The sequence below is a fragment of the Dasypus novemcinctus genome, chromosome X (genome assembly GCF_030445035.2).
Source record: "Dasypus novemcinctus isolate mDasNov1 chromosome X, mDasNov1.1.hap2, whole genome shotgun sequence".
Classification (NCBI taxonomy): Eukaryota; Metazoa; Chordata; class Mammalia; order Cingulata; family Dasypodidae; genus Dasypus; species Dasypus novemcinctus.
Window position 1 is genome coordinate 74916783 of NC_080704.1, and position 25549 is coordinate 74942331.

At 38.6% G+C, this 25549-nt stretch overlaps 1 protein-coding gene across 2 annotated transcripts in view; it reads right to left on the bottom strand.

Moving 5' to 3' along the window:
- Positions 1-25549, bottom strand: part of OPHN1 (oligophrenin 1) — a 540428-nt gene that overhangs the window by 174326 nt on the left and 340553 nt on the right. For both annotated transcript variants that reach the window (XM_004482489.3, XM_004482488.3), the window contains exons 12-15: positions 21436-21514; positions 19978-20011; positions 19390-19452; positions 17967-18041 (exon numbers count right to left, since the gene is read on the bottom strand). In XM_004482489.3, coding sequence (XP_004482546.1) covers positions 17967-18041; positions 19390-19452; positions 19978-20011; positions 21436-21514 — 251 coding nt within the window. The remainder of the gene's footprint in view (positions 1-17966; positions 18042-19389; positions 19453-19977; positions 20012-21435; positions 21515-25549) is intronic.

Consider the following 25549-nt stretch of genomic DNA (forward strand, 5'->3'; position numbering starts at 1 on the left):
CTATTACAACAATTCTTATTAAACAGCTACCTGTAGTGGTGACACCTTTTGCTCTTAACTTCCCTCAAAATAGATACTGTTGCTTTAACATATTCCCTGGAAAAAGATAAAAACTTTGACTTCCTTGGTAAGCCATGCCAAAATTCTTAAAGGTGGCTGCCAAGACCTTAACAAATGTCTTTAAAAACTTCTTACTACTGATACTGTACACGTGACATCTGATTAAAGAGAGACTCTAAAGAGGGCCGCTTATAGGACATAGCCACACTCACATATCATTTACAAAAATGAGGCTGGGTAATAGCACCCCACAAAATGCAAGGACCATCAAACTTTCAGGCATCATCTGATCCTCTAAAGTCAGACAGATTCCTACCACCATTAAACAGTATCCCACCTCTGACACTAAGACATGCATAACACCTATGAGGATTATTCATGTTCTGGAGGTAACACATCCTACATTTCTCACTCTCATTACAGCCCATATAAAACATCACATGTATATCTGCTGCTTTCCACTTGGGAGAGCCTTAGAATGTGCCTTAGACTTGGCACAATAGGCCATTTCCCAAGACATGCTCCTTGTCCCATTGCAAATGGATTTTAAATTAGAGGCCTTGGCCACCTCTCAATATGCCTCTTGGAGTCCTTGGACTAAGTAGGACAAATCTTGGATGATTATCATGTTCTTGTAAAAGCAAAGGTGCTTACAGGCCACAATCAGACAGCCTGTGCATGCAGATTCCCACAATGAGAGAGAGTTCCCAGGAGGAGCTCAGTATGGCCACTGAAGCCTCACTGGTAATATGGAAATGGTGCATACAGGAGAGGACTAAACCTGACACACAGGGACTTTCCTAATGATAGGAGGGTATGGAATCCCCCATGATCATTCCCTTGCCCACATATTTTGAGAGGATGGTGATGACACCTCCATTGCCTGCTCCTCTAGCCAAGTGGGGAGCCCTTTGGGACCAACTGTCTGACATGGAAAGAGAGTCAGTGTATCTTACTGACAGCAAAGCTATAACAGTATGCAATGAAGGTCACTGGAGGACCATGACATATCACCCAGCCTTAAACACCCCACTTACCCAAGATGGTTGTTTGGGGTCTACACAACTGACAGAGGTTGAAGCAGTCCAGTTGGCTTTTCCAGGATGTTCTAAGCTGCCAGCAGCCCAATCTCCACATCTTTACTAATTTTTGGACAGTGGCCAAAGGGCTGGCAGTGGGATTGAAACAGGCTAGTATGACAGGGAATCAATAGATGGATCTGGAACCTGGCAAGAAGTCCACATGGACATCAATAATCCCCAAGATTCTGTTATTCAGAACAAAGACTTCTTCTGGAAGCCACTGATCTGTTATTTTCTCCTATTTCTCTTCCCTCCCTACCTGAATAAATTACTGGCCTAACTCACCCAGCATACTCTTGAAATTCATTTCTGCAGCATACCCAAGAACCTAAATAAAATCTGGTAACAGGATCAGGCCAATGGAAACAAGAAAGGCCATTGTGGGTGCTCCTCATTTGGAAACAGCTTGCAGGCTCACCCATTTCCACACACACTCAACTCACAGCACTGGAATCACTGTTCAATGACACTTTCAATAAACTACCTAAAATTCATTCATATACAGTATATCTGGCAATTTCCTCAGAGAATGACCACTCAGGACCCCCAAACTTCTACTACCAGGGTCCATAGCACCTCATGCCTCAGAGGCTCCTCTGCCCTGGTGAAGTGGGCATATAAAGAGTGATTGCCTCTAGGTCCATCACTGGACAAAAAAAATGTAACTAAAGGCTGTGACTTGTGCTTCAAAACCAAATACTGGCATCCCATAGATAAGGTCACATTCCACAGGGAGGGGATAAACCCTTCTCCCATTATCATATTAATTAGATAGGACAATTTCCCATCATTGCCAGAACTACTAGGATATGGAGATTATTATTTCCAAACTGAGCAGTGGAATGAATAGTCTGGGTTACCTTTAGAGGTGAAGAAAAGCTATGTCTGGTGGATGTCAGTTACATCAAAAAATGACTTCCAGCTATAAGTGCCTATTACCCATACAAGGCACAACACCTGGGCAAGCACCAGGCATAGAGCAAGCCTGGAAAAAAAACATTTTTCAATCTCTCAGCAACCATGGCTGAGGACCCAAAGCCATCTAATCTATATATCAAGTGGGTCTACTGGCATCAATGCATAAATGATTCTCAACCCAGGCATAACGTAAATAAGATTCTTATACAGCACCAATAGCCTCACAAGTGCAGCCGAATCAAACCTGTATAGCTAGTTGTCTTCTACCCCTACCTGACAGACACATTATTCTAAGACAAGAACTTAGATTGCAAAGAGAGCCCACAAAAAATCAATATCCAATTGACATGTAAGTGTAGACAAACATAGTTTTCCTGTGGAGAAAAGTCAGGGGGCTATGTGAGAATATGCAGTCAAAGCCTTTATTAGGTACATTCTAGATGACAACTTAAAAGTCATGGAGTGCTACAATGACAACCATTTTGCAAAACCTATAGAGGTATAGAGGTATCATGACTAGAGCTATCCAATGGTATTTAAAGTCCATTACAGCTGGCAGAAGGATTGCCCTTATGCACAACTGAGCAGAGTCAGAGAGACAGATAAAGCAGATACAACCCCCAGATATTGGTTCCTTTGAGGGCTAAAGAGACCCATGGGAGTTATGGTCATGGCCGATGGGGTTAACTACCAGGTCAGATGGCCCCTCTTTGGAAATGGTGTTTATGTGTGATGAATCTGGACTCAGATGGGATCTCCCTTCATAAGACTTTCATGCTAATGTGCTGAAGGTGCAGTTAACGTTGGGGTTTAAGATATATTTAGGGGATTTGAATCTCTGGACTGACAATGTGATAGCCAGGTCCTGAGCCTCAACAGACTCCAGCACCTACAATCTGATTCATTGGACTTACCACACTCAGCTAAGATGGAGTTGAAGAAGGACAACCACCACACCATGGAGCCTAGAGTGATTACAACTGAAAGTGGGAGGATTGCATCCAGCATCCATGTGGAATCTGAGCCTCCTCTTGACATAGAGGTGCAATGGACACAACCAATCCAATGTCCACATAGAAGAGGTGGCATTGGATTGGGAAAAGTGGACATGGTGGCTGATGGGTATGGGGAAAGGCAGGAAGAGATGAGAGGTGGAGGCGTCTTTGGGACATGGAGCTGCCCTGGATGGTGCTTCAGAGGCAATCACCGGACATTGTAAATCCTCACAGGGCCCACTGGATGGAATGGGGGAGAGTATGGGCCATGATGTGGACCATTGACTATGAGGTGCAGAGGTGCCCAAAGATGTACTTACCAAATCCAATGGATGTGTCATGATGATGGGAACGAGTGTTGCTGGGGGGGGGGGGAGAGGTGGGGTGGGGGGGTGGGGTTGAATGGGACCTCACATATATATTTTTAATGTAATATTATTACAAAGTCAATTAAAAAAATAAAATAAAAAATAAAGTCCATTACAAAATTCCCCATCCTTTACAGATTGCTACTTGGGAGGGATACCCACTCCCAGGCTGGCCACTGGCGGTCACCACCTCACCTCAGACGACATTGCCCCAGTCCACGGGTTTGCTATTGGAGATGACTTCACTTTAAAAGACATTGCCCCAGTCCATGACCTCATTGCTGGAGAGGACTCTGTATAGAGTTAAATCCACCACAGGTGTTGGAGTACAGGACCTAAAGCACGGCTTTCAGTCTTGGGACTCAGACTTGGAAACAGACTCTGCAAAGATTACCAACTGCCTGCCCAGTGAGCCAATGCAGTACCTTAAAGCCTGCAAAACTATAAGCCACATCCTTACAACAACAAATAATATCCTCCAGCATAAGAAACCACTGTCAGCCACAATAGCACAGCAAGTACAACTGGTACCCAGACCCTGGGCCTCATGCAATAACAACATAGCTCTCCAGCTCAAATGGACTTTGACAATAGACTAGCATTGCATTATCTGCTGGATAAGGAGGGAGGATCTGTGCAATGACCAGCACAGCCTGATATAGGAATATCAACAGCTCAGGACAAGTCCAATACAATTTACAAAAGATATAACAAGAGATATACATTACTAATGGTATCTTCAACTCCTTGGTTAAAAATTTATAATTCCTCCCAAGTCCTCACTATCTTTAAGCTTACCTGGGACTTTCCTCAAGTAAATCCCCACCATCTGGGGAGACTGGCTACACCAGTCTAGTCACAGAACTAGTCTGAATTATGATTATGGTGTCCTTACTTGGACTGATCATTTAGACTGAATTATAATGAATAGCTAAAATATGTCCTTAAATATCTCGACAACTCAGGTCATAGCCATCTCAAAAAATGTTGCTGAGGCACCACAGGGGTGATTGTAATGGTGTAAAATAAATTATATTCAGTGTCTCATCATCTTGCCCAACTTAGTTATAAGTTCCCTTTTTCAGCAACCACCCTGGTTAGCTCTGCTGTGGTCATAACTGTAACTAGCAATGCCTGTACCTCCATATGGTTTGGATGATGAGAACCACCCTCCACTTCCCTGAATGGTCCTTGCTGCTTCTGTCATTCATGCTGCATAATTTACTATTAAGGCATGTATTTCCTTGTGACTTGGATGACAAGAACTACCCTCAGCTTCTCCAAATGGCCCTTGCCATGTCTGCTTTTCATACCATATAATTTAAAACTTCCCATCCCTAGTATCCATGGGGAAGCTCTTTTTCCTCTCCTCTGGGTCCAATACTCCCCCATCACACTGACTCTTGTGGGAGCCTAGATTAGGTAAGTTCCAAGCCCCTCTGCCACCAGCATTCTTCTTTCTTCCCCTCCAGGCCCTTTGATCAAATAGCACACTCTGCCATCTGACTATCTGTGTTTGTATCACATCTTTGAAAGAACTTCCACATAACATTCAAATAGGATGGCCAAGGCAAAGGAGAACATTAAAGTATTGAAACCATCAAACGACGAAGATCAGACTAATGCATAATAGATAGTCTTTTAAAAAATGGTACTAAATATGCTCAAAAAGCTAAAGTAAAACATGGATGAGGAACTAAAGAAAATCAGTAAAATGATAAACAGAAAGAGAATATTAATAGATAGAAATTATGAAGAAGAAACGAACATGGCTGATGGCCACAATAACAGATATTAAAATTTCCTAGAGGAGTTCAATAGCAGATTGCAGCTGGCAGAAGGAAGAATGAGTGAACTTGAATGTGACACAATTTAAATCATCCAATCTGAGAAGCAGAAGGAATTAAGATAGGAGGAAAATGAACAGAGTCTGAGAAACCTGTGAGATACCATCAAGTGTTCCAATGAATGCATTGTGAAGTTCCCAGCAAGAGAAGATAGAAAGGGCCATAGAGGAGAGTGTTATTGTGGGGGGAGTGGTGGGGTGGGGATGGTGGGGGCAAATGGGGACCTCATATTTTTTTAATGTATTATCTTTTTAAAAAATGAATAAATTGAGTAGAATTTGGAAAAATAAAATAAAATAAATAAAATAAAAAAAAAGAAAGGGCCATAGAGAATATTCAAAGAACTAATGGCTGAAATCTTCCTATATTTAATGAAAGACATGAACATACACATCTAAGACATTCAATGAAAACCCAAATATATCCACACCATGAATTATTATAATCAAACTGCCAAATGCCAAGATAAAGAGAAAATTCTGAAATCTGCAAGAGAAGCAAGGTGTCACATACAAGAGATCCTAAAGATAAATTGCTGATGTTTCATCAGAAACCATGAAGGAAAGAAGGCAGTAGGATGACACATGTAACTGCTGAAAGCAAAAAAAAAAAAACAACCAAAACTTCTACAGCTGCCAAACTGTATTTCAAACATGAGGGAGATATTAAGACATTTCCAGATAAACAAAAGTTGAGGGAGCCTATCACCATTAGAATGAACTTGTAAGAAATGTAAAAAGAGTTTTGTGGGTTGAAAGAAAACTATAATAGATAATAGATCAAAGTGATTTGGAGAAATAAAGATCTCTGGTAAGGGTATTGACAAGGGTAACTATAAGGATCAGCATTTTTGTTTTTTCAGTTTGTAACCCTACTTTTTACTTTCTGCAGTACCTAAACAGTAAATACATTAAACATAATGATAAATCAGTGGTTTTGGATTTATAATGTATAAATATGTCATTTGTGACAAGAACTATATAAAAAATATGATGGAGTGGTATAGGAATATAGTTTCCATACTCTATTGAAGTTAATTTGGTATCAAAGCAAATGAGATTGTTATAGATTTAATATATTAAATTTAAACTCCATGGTAACTACAAAGAAAATGTCAGACAATATGCAAGTTCATAGAGACAGAAATTAGAGTACAAGTTTGCCAGGGGTGGAAGGAAGAGGGAATGGGAGTCGCAGGATTCTATTTGGGGAGATGCAAAAGTTTTAGTAAGGAAAAATGGTGAAGGCATTATAACATTGTGAATGTGAATAACCCCAGTGAATGGTATGCTTGGGAGTGGTTGAGATATGAAAATTCTGATGTATATAAGTTCCCACACAAAAAAAAGAGCAATTAAGGAGACAATAACAATAAAATACAATATGTGATCTTGGGCAGGAAATCACAAGGGAAGAAAAAAGGCTCAAAAGGACATTATTGGGACATACGAAAAAGTTGGAATAGAGTCTATAAGCTTCATATCAATGTATGCAATGAGAACTGTACTTAAAGTGATTACATAAGTGAATATCCTTGTTCTTAGGAAATGTGCATGACAGTATTCAAGGAGCATGACACATACAACCTATACTCAAGTGTTCAAAATATGGATTGATAAACAACCAGTCAGATAAATGACTAGATAGAGAGGGAAGGAAGGATGGAAGGATAGATGGCTGGATGGATAGATGGATACGTGGATGGAGAGTTAGATGGATGGATAGAAGTACACAGCAAATATGGCAAAATATTAAAAAGTTGGATCTCGGTACCTGGGGGAAAGGGGTGTTTGGGGTTTTCTGTATGGGCTTTGAATTATTTTGGAAACTGCCTTGTAAGTTTTAAAGTATTTCAAAATAAAAAGATGGCGGTGGAGTAAGGAGCTCCTAGAATCAGCTCCTGCTACAGGGCAGTTAGTAAACACCCAGCGCTAACTGAGCTAGCTGAAGCACCTGTTTGGGGGCTTCAGGAGGCCAGAAGGGCATCCTGCAACATCCCTGAAGGAATGAAAGAAGGAGGCTGCCTAGCTGCAGAGAAGACTCGTAAGTAGAGCACTCCACGCCCTGGAGGCTGGTGCCCATCCTCCACCAGAGGAACAAGCCGCCTCTGGAGCTATTCCAAGATGGAATTAAAAGCTCCACTTCCCAAAAGCAGGGGAGGAAGAGACAGTTTGGCACCAACTTCAGCTACTGATGAGTAAAATTCAGCGGGCTACAGTATAATCCTGAGAACAGCTAAAGATTGAGCCCATCCAAGTCAGAAAGAGGCCAGGAGCCGCCATCTTAACTCTGCACCTGGCACAAGAGAAAGTGGGGTGGACTGAAAATCACAGTGCTGGTGGGGACTAGCTTCTTTCCATGCAGGTCAGATTGCTGGTCTAACCTAAGTCCAAGTGCCATTTCTGACAGGGGGGAAACTACAGGTACCTGCTCCAGCCACTCTAGGAAATTGCTGGCCAAGCCATGGAGGCCGGTGATTATCCTACTCTGATGGTGCAAGCCACCCCAGGAGCTGTTTTGTGACCAGAATAGGAAGCTCCATTTCCCAAAAACAGGAGACAAGGAGATAACTGGTTGCCAATTTCAGCTAGTGATTGGTAGACTCAGATGGCTAAGGAATAACCCTAGGAACAGCTGGGCTATGAATTTGTCCAAGTTGGAAAAAGGCTGGTGGCTGTCATTTTGACTCCACCCCAAGCCTGAGGGGAAGCTGGCCAGACCAAATATCACAGTGACAGTAGGAACCATTTTCTTTCACCCAGATCAGCCTGCAGCCCTAGCCTAGGCTTCAGTCCCAACTCTGGCAGGGAGGAGGCTGGCTAGCTCTGCACCAGTCCATCCAGGTAACTGAGGGTACCTTTGGCTGGCACAAACTGAATAATCGGAAGTCTACTGGGGCAACTGCGGTCATCTTGGACGTGCACTGCACAGATTGCTGCCCACACCTGCAGCTCCATCCATGCCCCAGGCAGGGGAAAAAGGGCTAGAAGTTTCATCAGTCTCTCTAGGAAACTAGAGTCTAGGCCTGCATGACTTGGATTATTCCACAAAACTGTGACTCTCGGAAAGGAGAAAGTTGGGAGAAGCCTCATCAGTTCCTGAAGCAATGAGGGCAGCTTGAGCATCCATAGTTTATAGCACCAATTACATCCTTGGTTCCTATTAACCTGCAAGGGAGAAAGGGCAGGAAATCCTAAAATAAAGAGAAAAATTGCACCCAGAATAAATACTCTAGTAATCCAGATGCCAACCAAAAATGACAATCCACACCAAGAAACAGGAAGATATGGCTAGGTTAAAGGAAAAAGATAAGCCTCAAGAAGACATAAAGGAGTTGAGACAACTAATCATAGGTGTTCAAACAAATCTCCTTAATAAATTCAATGAGATGGCTAAAGAGATTAAGAATAGTAAGGAGACACTGGATGAGCACAAAGAAGAACTTTAAGGCATGCATAGAAAAACAGCAGATCTCATGGGAATGAAAGGGGCAATAAATTAATTTTTTTAAAAATTGGAATCATATAATAGCAGATTTGAGGAGGCAGAAGAAAGGATTGGTGAGCTTGAAAAAAATGGCCTCTGAAAGTGAACATACAAAAGAACAGATGAAGAAAAGAACGGAAAAAATTGAACAAGTTCTCAGGGAACTAAACGACAGCCAGAGATGTGCAAACATACATGTCACGGGTGTCCCAGAAGGAGAAAAGATGGGAAAAGGGGCAGAAGGAATATTTAAAGAAGTAATGTTAGAAAATTTCCCAACCCTATTGAAGAACATAAATATCCATATCCAAGAAGCACAATGTACTCCCATCCGAAAAATCCAAATAGACCAAATCTGAGACACATACTCATCAGAATGTCAAACGCCAAAGACAAAGAGAGAATTCTGATAACAGCAAGAGATCACAATGCATAACATATAAGGGATACCCAATAAGATTAAGTGCTGATTTCTCACCAGAAACCATTGAGGCAAGAAGAAGACAGTGGTCTGATATATTTAAGACACTAAGAGAGAAAAACTTCCAGCCAAGAGTTTTATATCCATCATGACTGTCTTTCAAAAATGAGGGCAAGATTAGATAAACAGAAACTGAGAGAATTTCTAAGCAAGAGACCAGATTTTCAGGAAATACTAATGGGTGTGCTAGAGCCTACAAAGAAAAGACAGGAAAGAGAGGCCTGGAAGTGAGTCTAGATATGAAGATGACATCAATAAACATTAAAAAAAGTATCAAAAGAGTGGTGAAAATAAAATATTCCAGATAAAACTCAAATATTCAGGAATAAACTTAACCAACGATGTAAAGCATTTGTATTCAGAAAACTGCAACCCAATGTTAAAAGAAATTTAAAAAATCCTAAATGACTGGAAGAACATTCCATGCTCATGGATTGGAAGACTAAATATCATGAAGATATCAATTCCACTCAAATTGATATACATATTTAATACAACCCTGATAAAAAATGCCACCAGCATATTTTTTAAAAATTGAAAACACAATTATCAAATTTATTTGGAAGGGTAAGGGGTCCTGAATAGCCAGAAATATCATAAAAGGAAAAGCGAACCCTCATGTCTGGACTTTAAATCATACTACCAAGCTATAGTGGTAAAACAGCATGGTACTGGCATAAAGACAGACACATAGACCAATGGAACCAAACTGATGGTTCAGAAATAGACCCTCACATGTACAGTCAAGTGATTTTTGACTAACCTGTCAAACCCACTCAGCTCAGGGAGAACAGTCTATTTAGCAAAATGGTGCTGAAAGAATTGGATATCTATAGCCAAAAGAAGGAAAGAGGACCTCTATCTCACATCTTATCTTAAAATTAACTCAAAATGGATCAAAGCCTAAAAATAAATGCAAGAACCATAAAACTTCTAGAAGCAATTGTAGGAAAATATCTTCAAGACGTGGTGGTGGGTGGTGGATTCTTAACGGAGATAAGAGAAGGACTGAGATGGACTACTGATGTTTAATATATGTAGAAGTTTTAATTAGTTTTACTTTAAAAATGTGGAAATGTATAGAATGGATGGTAACAAATAGTGAGTAATAGCTAGTTTATAAATGGGGATGTGGCTGAAAATAGTAGTCTAGGGATATAAATGCCAATTGACAGAATGCTAGAGAATAATCTAGGAACTGAACAGTACAGAAAACCAACAGTTGGATGAGAATTGTGGTTGATGGTACAGATGCAAGAGTGTCCTTTGTGAGGTAGAACAAATGTATATCACTACTGCAGGGTGTTGGGAATGCCTGGGAAAAATACAACTGGAATGACCTATGGACTGTGGTTAGTAGTAATAATATAATATTCTTGCATCTATGCCAAAGATGTGCTGTGTTGATAAGGGGGCAGTATGGAAAATGTGAGCCAAATGTATACTATGGACATGGTAACTATCAGACGATATTATCTTATCTGTAACAAATGTAACAAATGTTCCACCACAATGTGGTGTGTTGGTAGAAGGGATTTGCTTGGGAATTCTGCACATGTGCATGATTGTTTTATAAGTTTACAACTTCTGTCATAGAAAATATATTAAAAAATAATAATAGGGTGGGTTGGGGGAAAAACACACCAAATGTAAGATAAGGACTATAATTATTAGTAAGAGTTTGACAATATTCTTTTGTAATTTGTAACAAACATCCCACAACAATGCAAGGTGTTGGTGGAAGGTTGATGGATGGCACCCTTGTGTGAGGTTATGCATGTTTGCTCTGTAAGTTCACAATTTTTGCTAAACACTTAATTGTTTATGCATATTCATATATAAATGACATAAAGATAATAATATTAGGGTGGGTTGGGGGAAAAATCATTTGGTTGATAGTAATACTTTGACAATGCTTTTTAATCATTAGTTAAAAAGGTTTAAAAACAATGCAAGGTATTGGTGGTAGGGTGAGTTATGAGAGTCCTGTATGATGTTACATATGTTTGTTTTGTAAGTTCACAACTATTACTATACACTTATTATTTATGTACATTTGTGTGTGGGTGATATATATCAAAAAATTAATTTAAAAAAGTAAATATATATAAGAAAATATTATGTGTTCAAGAAACATGACTTATATAATCTAGTCTCATATGCATAGAAATTTGATAAATAAAGATGGAAAGAAAGACAGATATACAGATGGGTTGGTATATGGGCACATAGACTGATATAGATTTAGATGAGGCAAAATGTTTAAATTGGTCAATCACCATATCTGGGAAGTGGTATGTCACAGTTTTCTATATGGGTTTTGTATTTTTTGGAAGTGTCCTGTAACTCTGAAATTATTTTAAAAAACAAAGTTTAAAGAGATAAACAATTACCTCAATAAATAATTATCTCAATGCAGAAAAGAAATGTGACAAAATCTAGCACCTTTCTTAAAAATAAAAACACAAAGAAACAAGGAATAGAAGGAAATTTTCTCAACATGATAAACGACATGAAAAACCCACCACTTATATAATATTTAATAGTGAAAGACTGCAAGCTTTCCCTCTATGACCAGAAACAAGACAAGGATACACTGTCACCACTATTATTCAACATTGTACTAGAAGTTCTTGCCAGAGCAATTAGGCAAGAAAAAGAAATAAAAGGCATCCACATTGGAAAGAAAGAAGTAAAACTCTCCTTATTTTCAGATGCCATGCTCCTATATATATAAAATCCTGAAAGATCCACAGCAAAGCTCCTAGAGCTAATACATGAATTCAGCAAAATGGTGGGGTACAAGACAAACACCTCAAAACAATAATATTTCTAAACATCTAGTCATAAATAATTGGAAAAAGAAATCAAGAACAAATTTCCTTTATAATAGCAACTAAAAGAAGCAAATATCTAGGAATAAATCTAGCCACAGATATAATGGACTTGTACACAGAAAACAACTAAACATTGCTAAACAAAATCAAGGAAGACCTAAATAAATGGAAAGACATTCTTCTTTTGTGGCCAGGAAGACTCAGTATTTTTTAAATGTTCATTATACCCAAGTGATTTACAAATTTAATGCAATCCCAAACAAAGTTTCAACAGCTTTCTATGAAAAAAGGAAAAGTTGTTCCTCAATGACTGAATAGCCTGAATAGCCAAAGACATCTCAAAAAAGAAAAACAAAGTTATAGGACTCAGACTTCTCAATTTTAAAACTTACTACAAAGCCACAGTAACCAAAAGAGCATGACACTGGTACAAGGACAGATACATAGACCAAAGGAATTGAACTGGGAATTCAGAAAACAACCTTCACATTTATGGCCAAATGATTTTTGAAAAGGGTAGCATGCCCACTCAATTGGGAAATAACAGTCTCTTCAACAGTGATGCTGGGAAAACTTGATGTCCATTTGCAAAAAAAGGAAGGAGGACCACTACATTATACTATATAAAAAATTACTCAAAATGGATCAAAGACCTGAATATAAGAGCTAAAATATAAAACTCCTAAAGAAAACATAGGGAAGCATCTTCAGAATCTTGTGTTAGGCAATGGTTTCTTAGACCCAAAGCAAAAGCAAAAAAAGAAAAAAAAATAAACAGGACCTCAATTAAAATAAAAAATGTTATGCCTCAAAGGACTTTATCATGAAAGTTAAATGACAACCTATAAATAGGGAGAAAATAGCTGGAAACCATATATCTGATAAAGGTTTAATATCCAGACCATATAAAGAAATCTTACAATTCAAACACAAAAACACAAACAACCCAATTAGAAAATGAGCAAAAGACGTGAATAGACAATTATCTAAAGAAGATATACAAATGACCAAAAGTACATAAAAAGATGCTCCGCATTATTAACCATTTGGGAAATGCAAATCAAAACCACAATGAGATAACATTTCAGATACACTAGAATGGCTACTATTTAAAAATCTGAAAATAACAAGTGTTGGAGAGGAAATGGAGAAATAAGAACAATTGTTCATTGTTTCATTGTCAGTAGGCATTTAAAATGATGCAGTCACTGTGGAAGGTCATTTTGTGGTTCCTCAAAAAGTTAAGTATAGAATTACCATATGTCCTGGCAAACAATTGAATGCAGGGACTCAAACAGATATTTGCACACCAATGTTCATAGTGGCATTATTCACAATTGCCAAAGATGGCAGGAACCCAAATATCTGTCAACCAATGAATGGATAAACAAAATGAGATATGTATATAGACAGCATTCAGTCATAAAAAGGAATGAAGTTCTGATACATGTGACAACCTGGATGAACCTTGATAACATCATGTTGCATGAAATAAGCCATACCCGAAAGGGCAAATATTGTATGATCTCACTGATAAAATAATCAGAGTAAGTATACTCATAGGGTCTGAAACTAGAATACAGGTTACCAGAGGCTGGAGTTGCAGTAAGGGAGGAGGAGTTAATGCTTATATTGTACAGAGGTTCTATTTGAGGTGGTATAAAAAATTTGTTAATGTATAGAAGTGATGGTAGTACAAAATTGTGAACATAATTAACAGGATTGAATTCATAATTACATATTTGAATGTGGTTAAAACAAGAACTTTTATGTTGTATATATTTTACTAGAATAAAAGTTTTAAAGAAAAACTATAGACTGGTACAATACAAAGACTGAATACTAATGTAAAACATGAACTATAGTCAATGGTACAATTATAATAATATCCTTTCATCATTTGTAAAAAATGTACCACACTAATGCAAGGTGTTAATAATGGGAATATGTACATCGGAACTCTGTATTATCGGCATGATTTTCTGTAAATCTACAACTTCTCTAAAAAAAAAATCTACTCTGTGAAGAACACTATGAAGTTAATGAAAAAAAAGTTACAGACTGGGAGAAAATATCTGCAAAACATATACCTGAAAAAGGGCTTGAATTCAAAATATACAAATCACTCTCAAAAACTCAATAATAAAAAATAAATACAACCTAATTAAAAATGAACAAAAAATCTGAACAGACACCTTACCAAAGAAGACATACATTTGGCAAACGATGATATGAAAAGATGCTCAACATTACATATCATTAAGGAATTTCAACATTACATATCATTAAGGAATTTTAAATTAAAACAACAATGAGATTCCAGGAAATACCTATTAGGGTGGCTAAAATCCAAAACACCCACAATACCAAATGCTTCAAAGGATGTGGAGCAACAGGAACTCTCATTCATTGCTAGTGGGAATGAAAAAACAGTCTCCTGAAAAACAGATTGTCAGTTTCTCACAAAAATAACTATTGGGTTATGATATGATCCAGCAATTGCATTCCTAGGTATTTTCCCAAAGGACTTGAAAACACGTCAACAGAAAAACCTGCACATGAATGTTTATAGCAGCTTTATTAATCATTGCCAAATATTGGAAGCGATCAGGTGCCTTTCCATAAGTAAATAAACTGTGGTACATCCATACAATAAAGTATTATTCAGTCATTAAAAAAAATGAGCTCCTTCCTTAAATACTTATTTCTAACTTAAAGATGCCAGTCTATAATCCACTGAATAGACTGGCAAGAGTGTAAACTACAACATAAACTATAATCCATGCTGTGTAGCAATGCTCCAAAATGTACTCATCAAATGCAATGAATGTACCACACTAATGAAAGAAGTTGTCGATGTGGGAGGAGTGGGGGGTGTGGGGAGTAGGGTATATGGGAACCTCTTATATTTTTTAATGTAACATTTTGTGATCTATGTGTCTTTTTTTAAAAAGATAATAAAAAAAGGAAAAATAAAAAGATACCAGTCTGAAAACCCTTCATACTGCTTGACTCCAAGTATATGACATTGTGGAAAGGGAAAACCACAGAGACAGTAAAAATATAGTGGTTATTATGGTTTGGGGTTGGGGTGGGGAGAAGGGATACATAGATGGAGTATAGGAAATTTTCAGAGAGTGAAACTATCCTGCATGATACTGTAATGGTGGATAAATGACATTACTCATTTTTTACATCTATAGAAATGTGTAAGAGTAAACAATAATACAAACTATGGACTTTAGCTACTCTTTAAGTTGAAAAGTAGTAGCTTTTCAATAGTATCTATTCTGTTGAAAACAGATACCAAGAAATGGGTTAGCTTAACAATGGGAATTTATTAGCTTATGGTTTTGAGGCTAAGAAAAACATCCAAATGAGGGCATCATCAAGGCGATGTTTCCTTCTTGAAGACTGGCTGCTCACAATCCTTGACTCTTTTGCCACATGGCAAGGCACATACATGGCTGTGTCTGCTGATCTCCCCTTTCTCTTTCGGGTTTCGTTGCTTTCAGCTTTTTGCTTCCATGACTTTCTCTCTTTGTATTCACCCCATTTATATAAGACTCCAGTAAGAGGATTAAGACCCAACCTAAATGAGGTGGGTCATACCTTAACTGAAGTAGTGTCATCACAAGATCCTATTTACAATGGGTCCAGGCCCACAGGAATGGATTAATTTTAAAAGCATGCTTTTCTGGGATACACAGCTTCAAACTACCACAGCATTACTAATGATATATCAATATTGGTTCATCAATTATAACAAATGTATCACATTAATGCAACATGTTAATAATAGAGGAAACTATGTGTGTAAGGGAGGGGTATGTTGGACCTCTGTGTAGTTTCTGTTCCATTTTTCTGTAAACCTAAAACTTTCCTAAAAATAATGCTTATTATTTTTAAAAACTCAATAGTGTAGAGGGATTAATAAAAGAAAAGGAGGCATTGAGGCATTAATTAAATAATCTGTAATTCAAACACTCCAAACCTGCTATTACTGGCAACTGTAACATCCTAAAATGGTAATAGGGTGGTCAGGGTTGCAAGGTTGAGGGGGTAAGCTATGATCTCAAAAAAGACTGTGTGTGTGTGTGTGTGTGTGTGTGTGTGTGTGTGTGTGTTATATCCAAACTGCAATTTTCGACACCTAACATTGCTAACATTTTCGAAAACTGTGCTTGTCAGACAATTCACCACCACTCACAAAAAGAACAGCACATTTATAGGAAGAAAATTTACTTTTGGACGTGTCAAATTGGAGGTACCTGTGGAACTTCTATATAGAGATAGTTTGTGCAAATATTCCAATATTGATTCCCTCATCCCTTGGGACTTATTGCCTCAGTCATGAGCAGCCTTGTCTATTTACCCCAGTGTGCTATACAGATATGATCATTATGGTATATTCCATGATCTGAAGATGGTTTGGAAGCACAGGTACATTGGGCAACTGGATATATGAGTCTAAAACTAAGTGCGACGCTGGACTAGAGATATTTATTTGGTAGTTGTCAGCATACAGGTGATAGCAAAAACCATATAGAGGTACTTCCATCCCTGGCCATGTTGGGGTAACTGGTACTAGATTGGCCCTCTTGCTGTAAATAAGACACAACAAAAATTAGAGAATTGGACAAGATATTTGAAATAGCTGTTTTCAGTCACTGAACAATTGGCAGCACAGGCCTATGACTCTAACATAAGGGAATAAACAAGATGAGTCCTATCATCACTTCACTACCTGAGGGTACTTTCCAGATGGCAGCCTACAGAGTGGGAACTCAAGCTAAGCATGGAATTCCTGCTAAGTTGAGGAGACAAAGAGCAAAATTCAGGGAAACTGAGGTAGCTATAATTTGCAGGGAAGAGTTCCAGAGAAGCAGGAGTTATGTAGAGAAAGAACTAAAAAAATCTGCCTATGGATCCCCTTGAATCTGTCACTGAATAGTAAGCCCTGTGTTCCTAGGGTGAACCTCTAAGTCTGGACAAAAAAATACCAGGGAGATTTAAGCTGAATGATTACCAGAATGCACAGAGAGCTGAGAAATCTTTGAGTTTCAATCAGTCAGAATGAAGGAGCAAAAAATAAGTCAGACCTTTGTAGGGGTAAACTCATCAGTAAAGGCTGCTCTAGATTTAGCCTAACAAAACTTAAAACAATCCTCAAATGAATCAATGGCATCCACAAATACCTGCTTACCAAAAAATTCAATGTTCTTTAAAGGTAACAAAATCTAGATACTCAGTAATACACAATTTTCAGCATCCAAGAAAAAGTTACTAGGCATGTAAAGAAATAGAAACATATGATCCATAACCACAGTCAACAGAAAATCATGTAGAGGAAGACATGAAGGGGGGAAAATGTAAAACTCCAGGAAATACTGCAATTTAAAAGATGCAAAGTAGAAAAGAACCAACAATAATCACTGAAAAGGAAAAGCAAAGGATGTCAGAAGAATCAGGAGAGTGCTGTGTCATGGAAGTCAAGTAAGGAGGAAGTTTCAAAAAGGAGGGAGCAGACAACAAGGATATCAAATGAAATAGAGACTGAAAATTGCCCACTGGATTTGAAAAGAAGATACCAGCTAAGCCTGGCCAGATTAGTTCTAGTGGAGGAGTACGGGAAAAAGCCAGGCTGCAAATGGTTTAAGGAGTGAATGAGGAGTGAGAAAGGAGAAATGATAATTGTTTCTTCAAGACAGCATTGTCTTTGACGTCAGAGTGAGCAAATATGGCATGTTTTTCCTTTGTATATATATATTTTAAAGGATATTCCACAACCTTCCTTAGCAAGGTTTCCACTGTCTCCCTTCTCTTATAGTTGCTTTTCTTTCTAACACATAACCTATTCCCAATAATAACTATGAATATTAAAATTGTTACCAAAAAAGGCAGTCAGCAACTTCTGAACCTGAATATTGCTGCCCACGGTGCGGTACAACCCTTCTGTCTTGATCCCTAGGGAAAGAAAGTCATATCAATTTTGTTTATAAGGTTGGAGCTCTCATCTTCCCAGGGTAGAGAAAGCAGTACTTATACACTGGAGTCAGTTCAAACAGGAAGGGACTTCCCTACTCTCTCCAAACTCTCCAGCCCTTCCCTACGACTGGGCAACAGTTCTGAGGCACCTCTCCAAATTATCCCAACTTTCATTTGTTTTGTACCAGGCCCTCGTTAATCTGAACAGGAAAGAATACACTCTATATTAAATAGGAAAGTATGTTTTGGTGGGTGGCAGCAGATGGCTGGGAATGGTAGTGCTATGTCGAAAGAGAGCTAGGGTTTACCTGAAAAAAATTCTCCAGAAGAAATACCAATCTTAAGTTGCCTTTGATCAGTGATGTAAAGGAGAAGGCTCAAGTATGGTAGATGTGAAGGAAAAGGCCATTTGGTCCACCAAGAAAGATTGAGGCAACATTTCAAAGAAAAAAGAGGCTTAGCTCATACACCAAACCTGCCTACATTCCAAATATCCTCAGAGGAAAACCAGAGGGTATTGTCAACCTGGAAGAATGCCAACTCCACCTTTGCCTGAGATTAGCATTGCTCAATTTTTATTTTGTTTTTTTTTAAAGATTTATTTATTTATTTATTTATTTAATTCCACCCCCCATCCTCGGTTGTCTGTTCTTGGTGTCTATTTGCTGCGTCTTGTTTCTTTGTCCGCTTCTGTTGTCATCAGTGGCACGGGAAGTGTGGGCAGCACCATTCCTGGGCAAGCTGCTCTTTCTTTTCACGCTGGGCGGCTTTCCTCACAGGCGCACTCCTTGTGCGTGGGGCTCCCCCATGCGGGGCACACCCTTGCGTGGCACGGCACTCCTTGCACGCGTCAGCGCTGCGCATGGCCAGCTCCACACGGGTCAAGGAGGCCCGGGGTTTGAACCGCGGACCTCCCATATGGTAGACGGACGCCCTAACCACTGGGCCAAAGTCCGTTTCCCATCATTGCTCAATTTTTAAAACATTATGTATTGTGGCAGAAATTGAACTCTTGTTTATTTAGGATGGAGCCATGATAACACTACTTAAGGATTGCCAGGTACTATTTCAAAATAGTTTATAAGTCATTTGAAGCTGTTCCTCTTTAAAAGTAGGAAACCACAAATTATCTAAATATGTTTGAATACCACTGGTTTGGAATTTGCTGAAATTCTGCAAATTGTATCTAGTACTCAAGAGTTACAAACTGTCTTCATTCCTAACAAGAGTCCTTCCCAATAGATGACAGCATTTTAGAGAAATTGTCTCAAGATAAAATCAGAGTGGTCAGATTCAAATGTTGCTAAGGCCAAGGTTCAGATCTTACCTTTGGACTCAATGACATTGATGCACTTCCTAACAAACCTGAACCCCACTTCATTCAGCTCCACTGTTTCAAGCAAAGGAAAGCAGAGTTAGGTCCTGCTGCAACAGGTCTCACCTATCACACATTTAACAATCATGCTAAGGGACTGCATTGAGAGAACTGGGGGTTAAGTTGCCTACCTAACTCCAATCACCCTAAAATGAAGGAAAGATCCTTTTATTCAGGGAAAGTTTATAATTTTAACTCTTAAAACACAAAATAATTTTAGTTTTCCCTTTGTACTTACGTCTGCTTTAGGCATGAGCAATGTCAAATATGAAATGTTAACTTGTAGATGCTCACAATTTTTATTATGTGTCCAGAACAAGAAGAAGGATATGATATTTTTCTCTATATTACTACAACTATCCCCAATACAAGCTAAGATAAAATGACTGACTTACTCTACAGACACATTTAAAACAAATAGGTTTGATTTTAATTCCTCACAGAGGCATCCGGTATTACATATCATTAACAATAGCATTTACTGTCATTAGCACAGCTGGTAGTTTGTAATGTCAGCTACTAGAAATTTGAATGACTCACTTTCTTCCTGCTTTGTTATAGGGCTGTGGTAGATCTATAAAAGAAGAGAAACAGAAAAAAAAAAAACCATGACAACTGTGAATCACTAGAGGTAGGTAGGACAAACTATTAAATCTCCTTCCCAAGATAGGCCATCAAAAGCATTGGAGACTCTAGGGAGTTAACAAGAAGGAAAAGTGGCTAAACAAAATAATCTTTGCCCAGGTTCTGAGAAAATAGTTTGACTAACAGTCCTTGAAAATTGCACTAGTTTCACATAGCTCATTGTAGCTGAAGGTATGGCCTACCCATCTTAAGATATGCATTTATGTAAACTTGGACCATTTTTATGATGGAGAAAGAAAGCAAGAGAAAAAAAAAGTGGTTTTCTCATGGATTTTGCATGGGTAATGGACAGTGAACAGTAAAAGGGAAATGTTCTCAATACCAAGCCCCCATCCCAAATACTAGTTAGTGGGTGTTTCTCTGTGGAAAGGGCAAGGGTCCATTTGAAAGAGATCTGTGCAATTACCAAGACTTCCCTGAGTGGTCCTGAAGTATGTATTGTGATAAACAGCTATGTGTGAGACTGACGATGAGATCCTTGACTCTTTTAGTCTACTACTTATTCTGCCTCTGTCTCATTATGGAACCTTAGGCATATCCTTTCCATTCTCTAGACTTCGAAATTTCTATCTATAAAGTGAACAAATTGGACTGGATATTCCTTCAATCTTCGATCTCTGACTTTTTAAGCAAAGGCATGCACATGAAGCATAGGACTAGGGAATTGGAGTGTTTAGTAAAGCAGCAACAATATTAGCAATATGAAGCTACAGGAAATAAGTTCTTCAAGTGTCACCTAATAGAGACTGCTTTAACAATATTACTTCTGCATGTGTGTATATGACCACTGATACTTCAGTAAGAGAGATTTCTGTGCTGGACTGCTTTTGCTGTCACTTTTATAAACAAGAAATTTATTTTAAAAAGTCTGATAATCACAAGCTATAGCCTTAAAGAGGATAAGCTGAGTTGGGGATGCAAGAGGAGAGCAGCAAAACAATTTTGAATAGAAGTTCAATAAATATATTTGCAACCATGGCAATTATTTTCCATTCTTCTATATGAACACATATTACTTTTATAATCTTAAAATTTTATAATTTTAAGAAGATCTTGTGGGCAGAACTACATAATCTAACACTGGACCAGGGAGCTGAGAGACCTGGATTCTAGGTCCAGTTTTGACACCTTCTCAGAGAGTAATTCCCAACAAGTGTCTTACAATTTCTGTAACTCAAGCTGCCTTACTTGTTATACAAGAGATGAGGAAGCAAAAATTCCTTCCAGCACTAAAATGTTGAGAGTCTGAACAATTTCTTGCCATTTAATTGGTCCTAGACCTACTGACACCACTAGAGGGCACTCATACACTGAACTATGTTGCTGAGGAATCCAATGTCTGAGGTAACTTACAGGTTCTTTCCCGTCCATGGCTTCCATCCATAGCCTTCTGTTAGCTTCCGAAAGAGCCTGCAGAGTGATGGTTCCTGGCCTAAGGAAAAAATGATAAATTTAAAGCAGAAAACTCACTTGACAGCATGGAGTCTTGTGATCTCCGGTTCCTCTGTTCTAGGTGGTTTCACACTGAGAAGTTCATGCATTCTGAACTCCAGTTTCTCAAAATCATCAGAAAAATAATGGACAATTTAGAGAACAATAACTTTGGAAACCCTGGAGGAGGTGGTTATCTTGGTGGCCTCATGCCAGAGTCGGGCAAGGAAATAGGAAGGCAGATGCCAAGGCACTTTACCATAATGCAGACTTAAATAGGCTTAAATCTGGCTAAACTAGACTTTCACTGCCTCCTTCTCTAGGGAGCCAGCCACTCATTCTGGGTTCTAAGTATAAGCATGAGCATCACAGGCACATTCATCTAAGGGGAAAACAGCTTTCCTCCTTCTACCACCTAGGATGTCTAATGAGCATTTCCATTTGGAAATAGTTCAACAATATGCACACTGGCTCAGCCACAGAGAGGACACTTTTTCATTGACTTAAGCTATCTTATGACTAATACTAACAAGTAATATTTATTGATTGCTAACCAGGTGCCTCGCTCTCTTCTAAGTACTTCACATATATTAACTCATTTAATTCACCCAAGCCCATAAAGTAGGTACTATGGTAATTCCTCTCTTACAGATGAGAAAACCGAGGCACAGAGAAAAACGGTTACCCAAGGTCACATAGTAGTTAAGTGAGTGAGCCAGGATCAGAATCCAGGAAGTCTATTGCAGCAGCCATGTTTTTCACCACTACACCTCTTCTGCATGGCAGACAACCTTAAACCCAACTTTATTTGCTTACAGGCTGCTGCCTATACCCAGAAACACCCCAAGTTGGCAAACCCTTAATGTTTTTTTCAGATTTTCACAACTGAACTGATCTGAATTTGGGGTTGTCCATACTACTGCAGATGTAAAATCTCCTTGCATTCTCTAGTTAGCTAGCTGAATCTTGATGAGAACCTTGTTGTTCACTCTTTGTACGTTAAGATGAGACATCTCTCAGAGTCACAGAAAATAAGAGCAATGCCACTTGGCCTCTCTGGACCTCAGTTTATCTGTAAAATAAAGTTGTTGAAACAGAGGAGTTGGGAGATCTTTCCGGTTCTGATATTTTTGTTTTGTTTTTGTGTTTTTTTGTCTTTATCTATTTTTTTAATATTACATTCAAAAAATATGAGGTCCCCACCTAACTCCCACTCCCCTCACCCCACTCCTCCCCCCATAACAATAATCTCTTCCATCATCATGAGACATTCATTGCACTTGGTGAATACATCTCTGAGCACCACTGCACCTCATGGTCAGTGGTCCACATCATAGCCCACACTCTCCCACATTCCACCCAGTGGGCCATGGGAGGACATACAATGTCCGGTAACTGTCCCCACAGCACCGCCCAGGACAACTCCAAGTCCCAAAAACGCCCCATCTCATCTCTTCCTCCCACTCCCTACGAGATTCCTTTTCTACCTGTTCTACCATCTCTTACTATTAAAATACTCCTTAAGAAGGAAAGCCCCCAAATTAACTTTAAGCCAGGATCAACTGAAAACCAGGACATGGCTCCGACCACTGGATTCTTTCAAGCTTATCTTTCTCTAAGAAATACCCACCCTTTCAGATATTTCTGTGGGTCTAGAAAATCTAGAAATCTTTGTAAAGATAGCTAACCAGCTGGACCCTGAGGACAGAAAAATGGACAACAAATATAAAAGGAAATACTGCAGATCATTTATGCTATCAAACCCATTCTGGAACTTAGCTTTCCTATCTGGGAAACGGAAAAGGCAATGTGCATCCTCTCTTGACCTTACAGAGAGGCTGAAAGAATAAATAAGTAAATATTCAGGAAACTCTTGGAGATTTTTGGGTGTTATGTAAAGTAAAATTTAAAATATATATACTGATAAGGACAATGACAGAGTGGAAAAAGTACTGAGTTACAGTCCAAGCTCCTCCACTAATTACCTTTAAAAGCTTAGACAAAACTTTCCCCTCCTTGATGCCTCAGTCCCCTCTCTGAAACAGAAAGATATGTATAGCATATTGGCAGTAGAGTGCAGTGGCTAAGAGTGTGGGCTCGGAGACTCAAATTACCAGTTTTGGATCCTGGTGCTACCATTTACTAGCTGTGAAACTTGAACATATTGCTTAACTTCTCTCTGCCTCCCTGTCTTCCTTTGTGAAATGGGGATACCTCATGGAACTGTGGAGAAGACTCAAGAAGTTTATACACTGAACAGGCTAACAGTGCTTCTGACATAGGAGGTACCCAACAAATGTTAGCAGTTAATATTCTATTAAGGGTCTTTAAGTTCTGATGTGCTATAAGTCTGTGGTTTTAAATAATGATAGAAACACTAAATGCAAAATGTTATCTTCTATTCCTGAAATAGAAAAGGGGACTCAGAGTCCTGTCCTCTATCCTCTAGGAAACATGAACATGGGTGCCTGATGCCTGCCTAGTGGCCTGACTCTGCTCCTTTTGTCAGATTGTCTCACCAGGAATGCAGATGTCACATTCCTCAGAAAATTCCACATGCAAAGAGGTGCCTTGACACCTGTGCATTATATTTGAAGCTCTATTTTACAGCAGGTTTATTCAGCTTATAATAGACAATGGAAAAAAATAGAAATAGCATAGGCTTTGGCGGCCTACAGACCTGGGCATGAGCTCAGCCTTGCTGCTTACTATGTTCTCTTGAATGGGCAAATCAGTTAAATGTGTTTGAGTCTTGGTCTCCTTCCCTCTAAATTGGGGAATGAGAGGAGGGGTTAAATGAGGGAATGTTTTTTAAAGTGCCCAATAGTGGTAGCTAAAATCATCAACATATGAAAACATTAATTTCTGGGTTCTAGTCTCAGAATTGTGCAGTGTCCTGGGGTAGGAAAAAAAATAACAATAAACATCAAAGTTAGTACCCACCAGGAATTATACATAGCACTAGGTGCAAGGAGTACAAAGATGTATTAGTCCCAGCCCCTAAACTCTGGGCCAAACTGTTTGCAATTGATCTGAGGCAATCTGAAAAGGGATCAGAATTGAACTAGAGGCAGAAAATTTACTTTTAAAAGCTTTGATGCTACAGTTGTTTTCTAAGCCTGAGCCACAGGCATTAAATGTTCATAAAAAGGAAACCACAGCTAATAATCATTTTCCCTAGTAAACAGGAATGTAGTACACTCTTCCTGCTAGGCCTGAAGTAGATGGAAAAATGAGTCACATCCTTATGATGATGGGTAACAATGTTTAATGCAGTCATCTTTTATAGGGATCATCCATTTGAAGGAGATCATACGGATTCACAAACAGAAATTCTGAGGATCAAATAATGACATCCCAATTTTTTTAAATGAGGAAGCAGACTACTAGTTACTTATTCCTTAAGCAAGAAAAAATGCTCTCATCTCTTAGATTTTTATGATCCTAGTCACTGATAGTTTTATTCATGTAATATTTTAACTCACCCTTCAAGTTTCTTTGTAGCAATCTAATTATATTTTTAAAATCTCTTCTATTACTCAGAGCCTGATACACAGAAATAATATACTGAAATACAATCTAGAAACACATTTATTCACTGTATTTCAGATCATTCTCCCAACTACAAAGCATGCTCTTCTCCAAAATGATTCCAAATGCTCTCATTTTTAAATTTACCTCTCTGATAAAATCTCCCAAATTCAAAAAATAAAACAATGGCAAGGGAGAGAAACAACTGTAAGCAAGTCCAAAATTTGCAAGCCATTGCTCTAACATCTGAAAGTTAATCAGACTATTTCCACTTCCCATAAAACCTGCAGTGCATGGAAAGTTCGCATAACGTTTTAACCAAGTGTAGGGAAAAAGAATCCCCAATGTCACCACTGCCCTCCACCCAATCTTCCCTCCCCCAAAACTGTGTGCCACTTCACATGTTCTTATATGTTATATTAGGGGATATAAAAGAAAAGGCTTTCCTCTCCTCTCCTTTTTATAGTATCACCAAATAAACTTTATGCGCAGAGCAGGTGAAGTA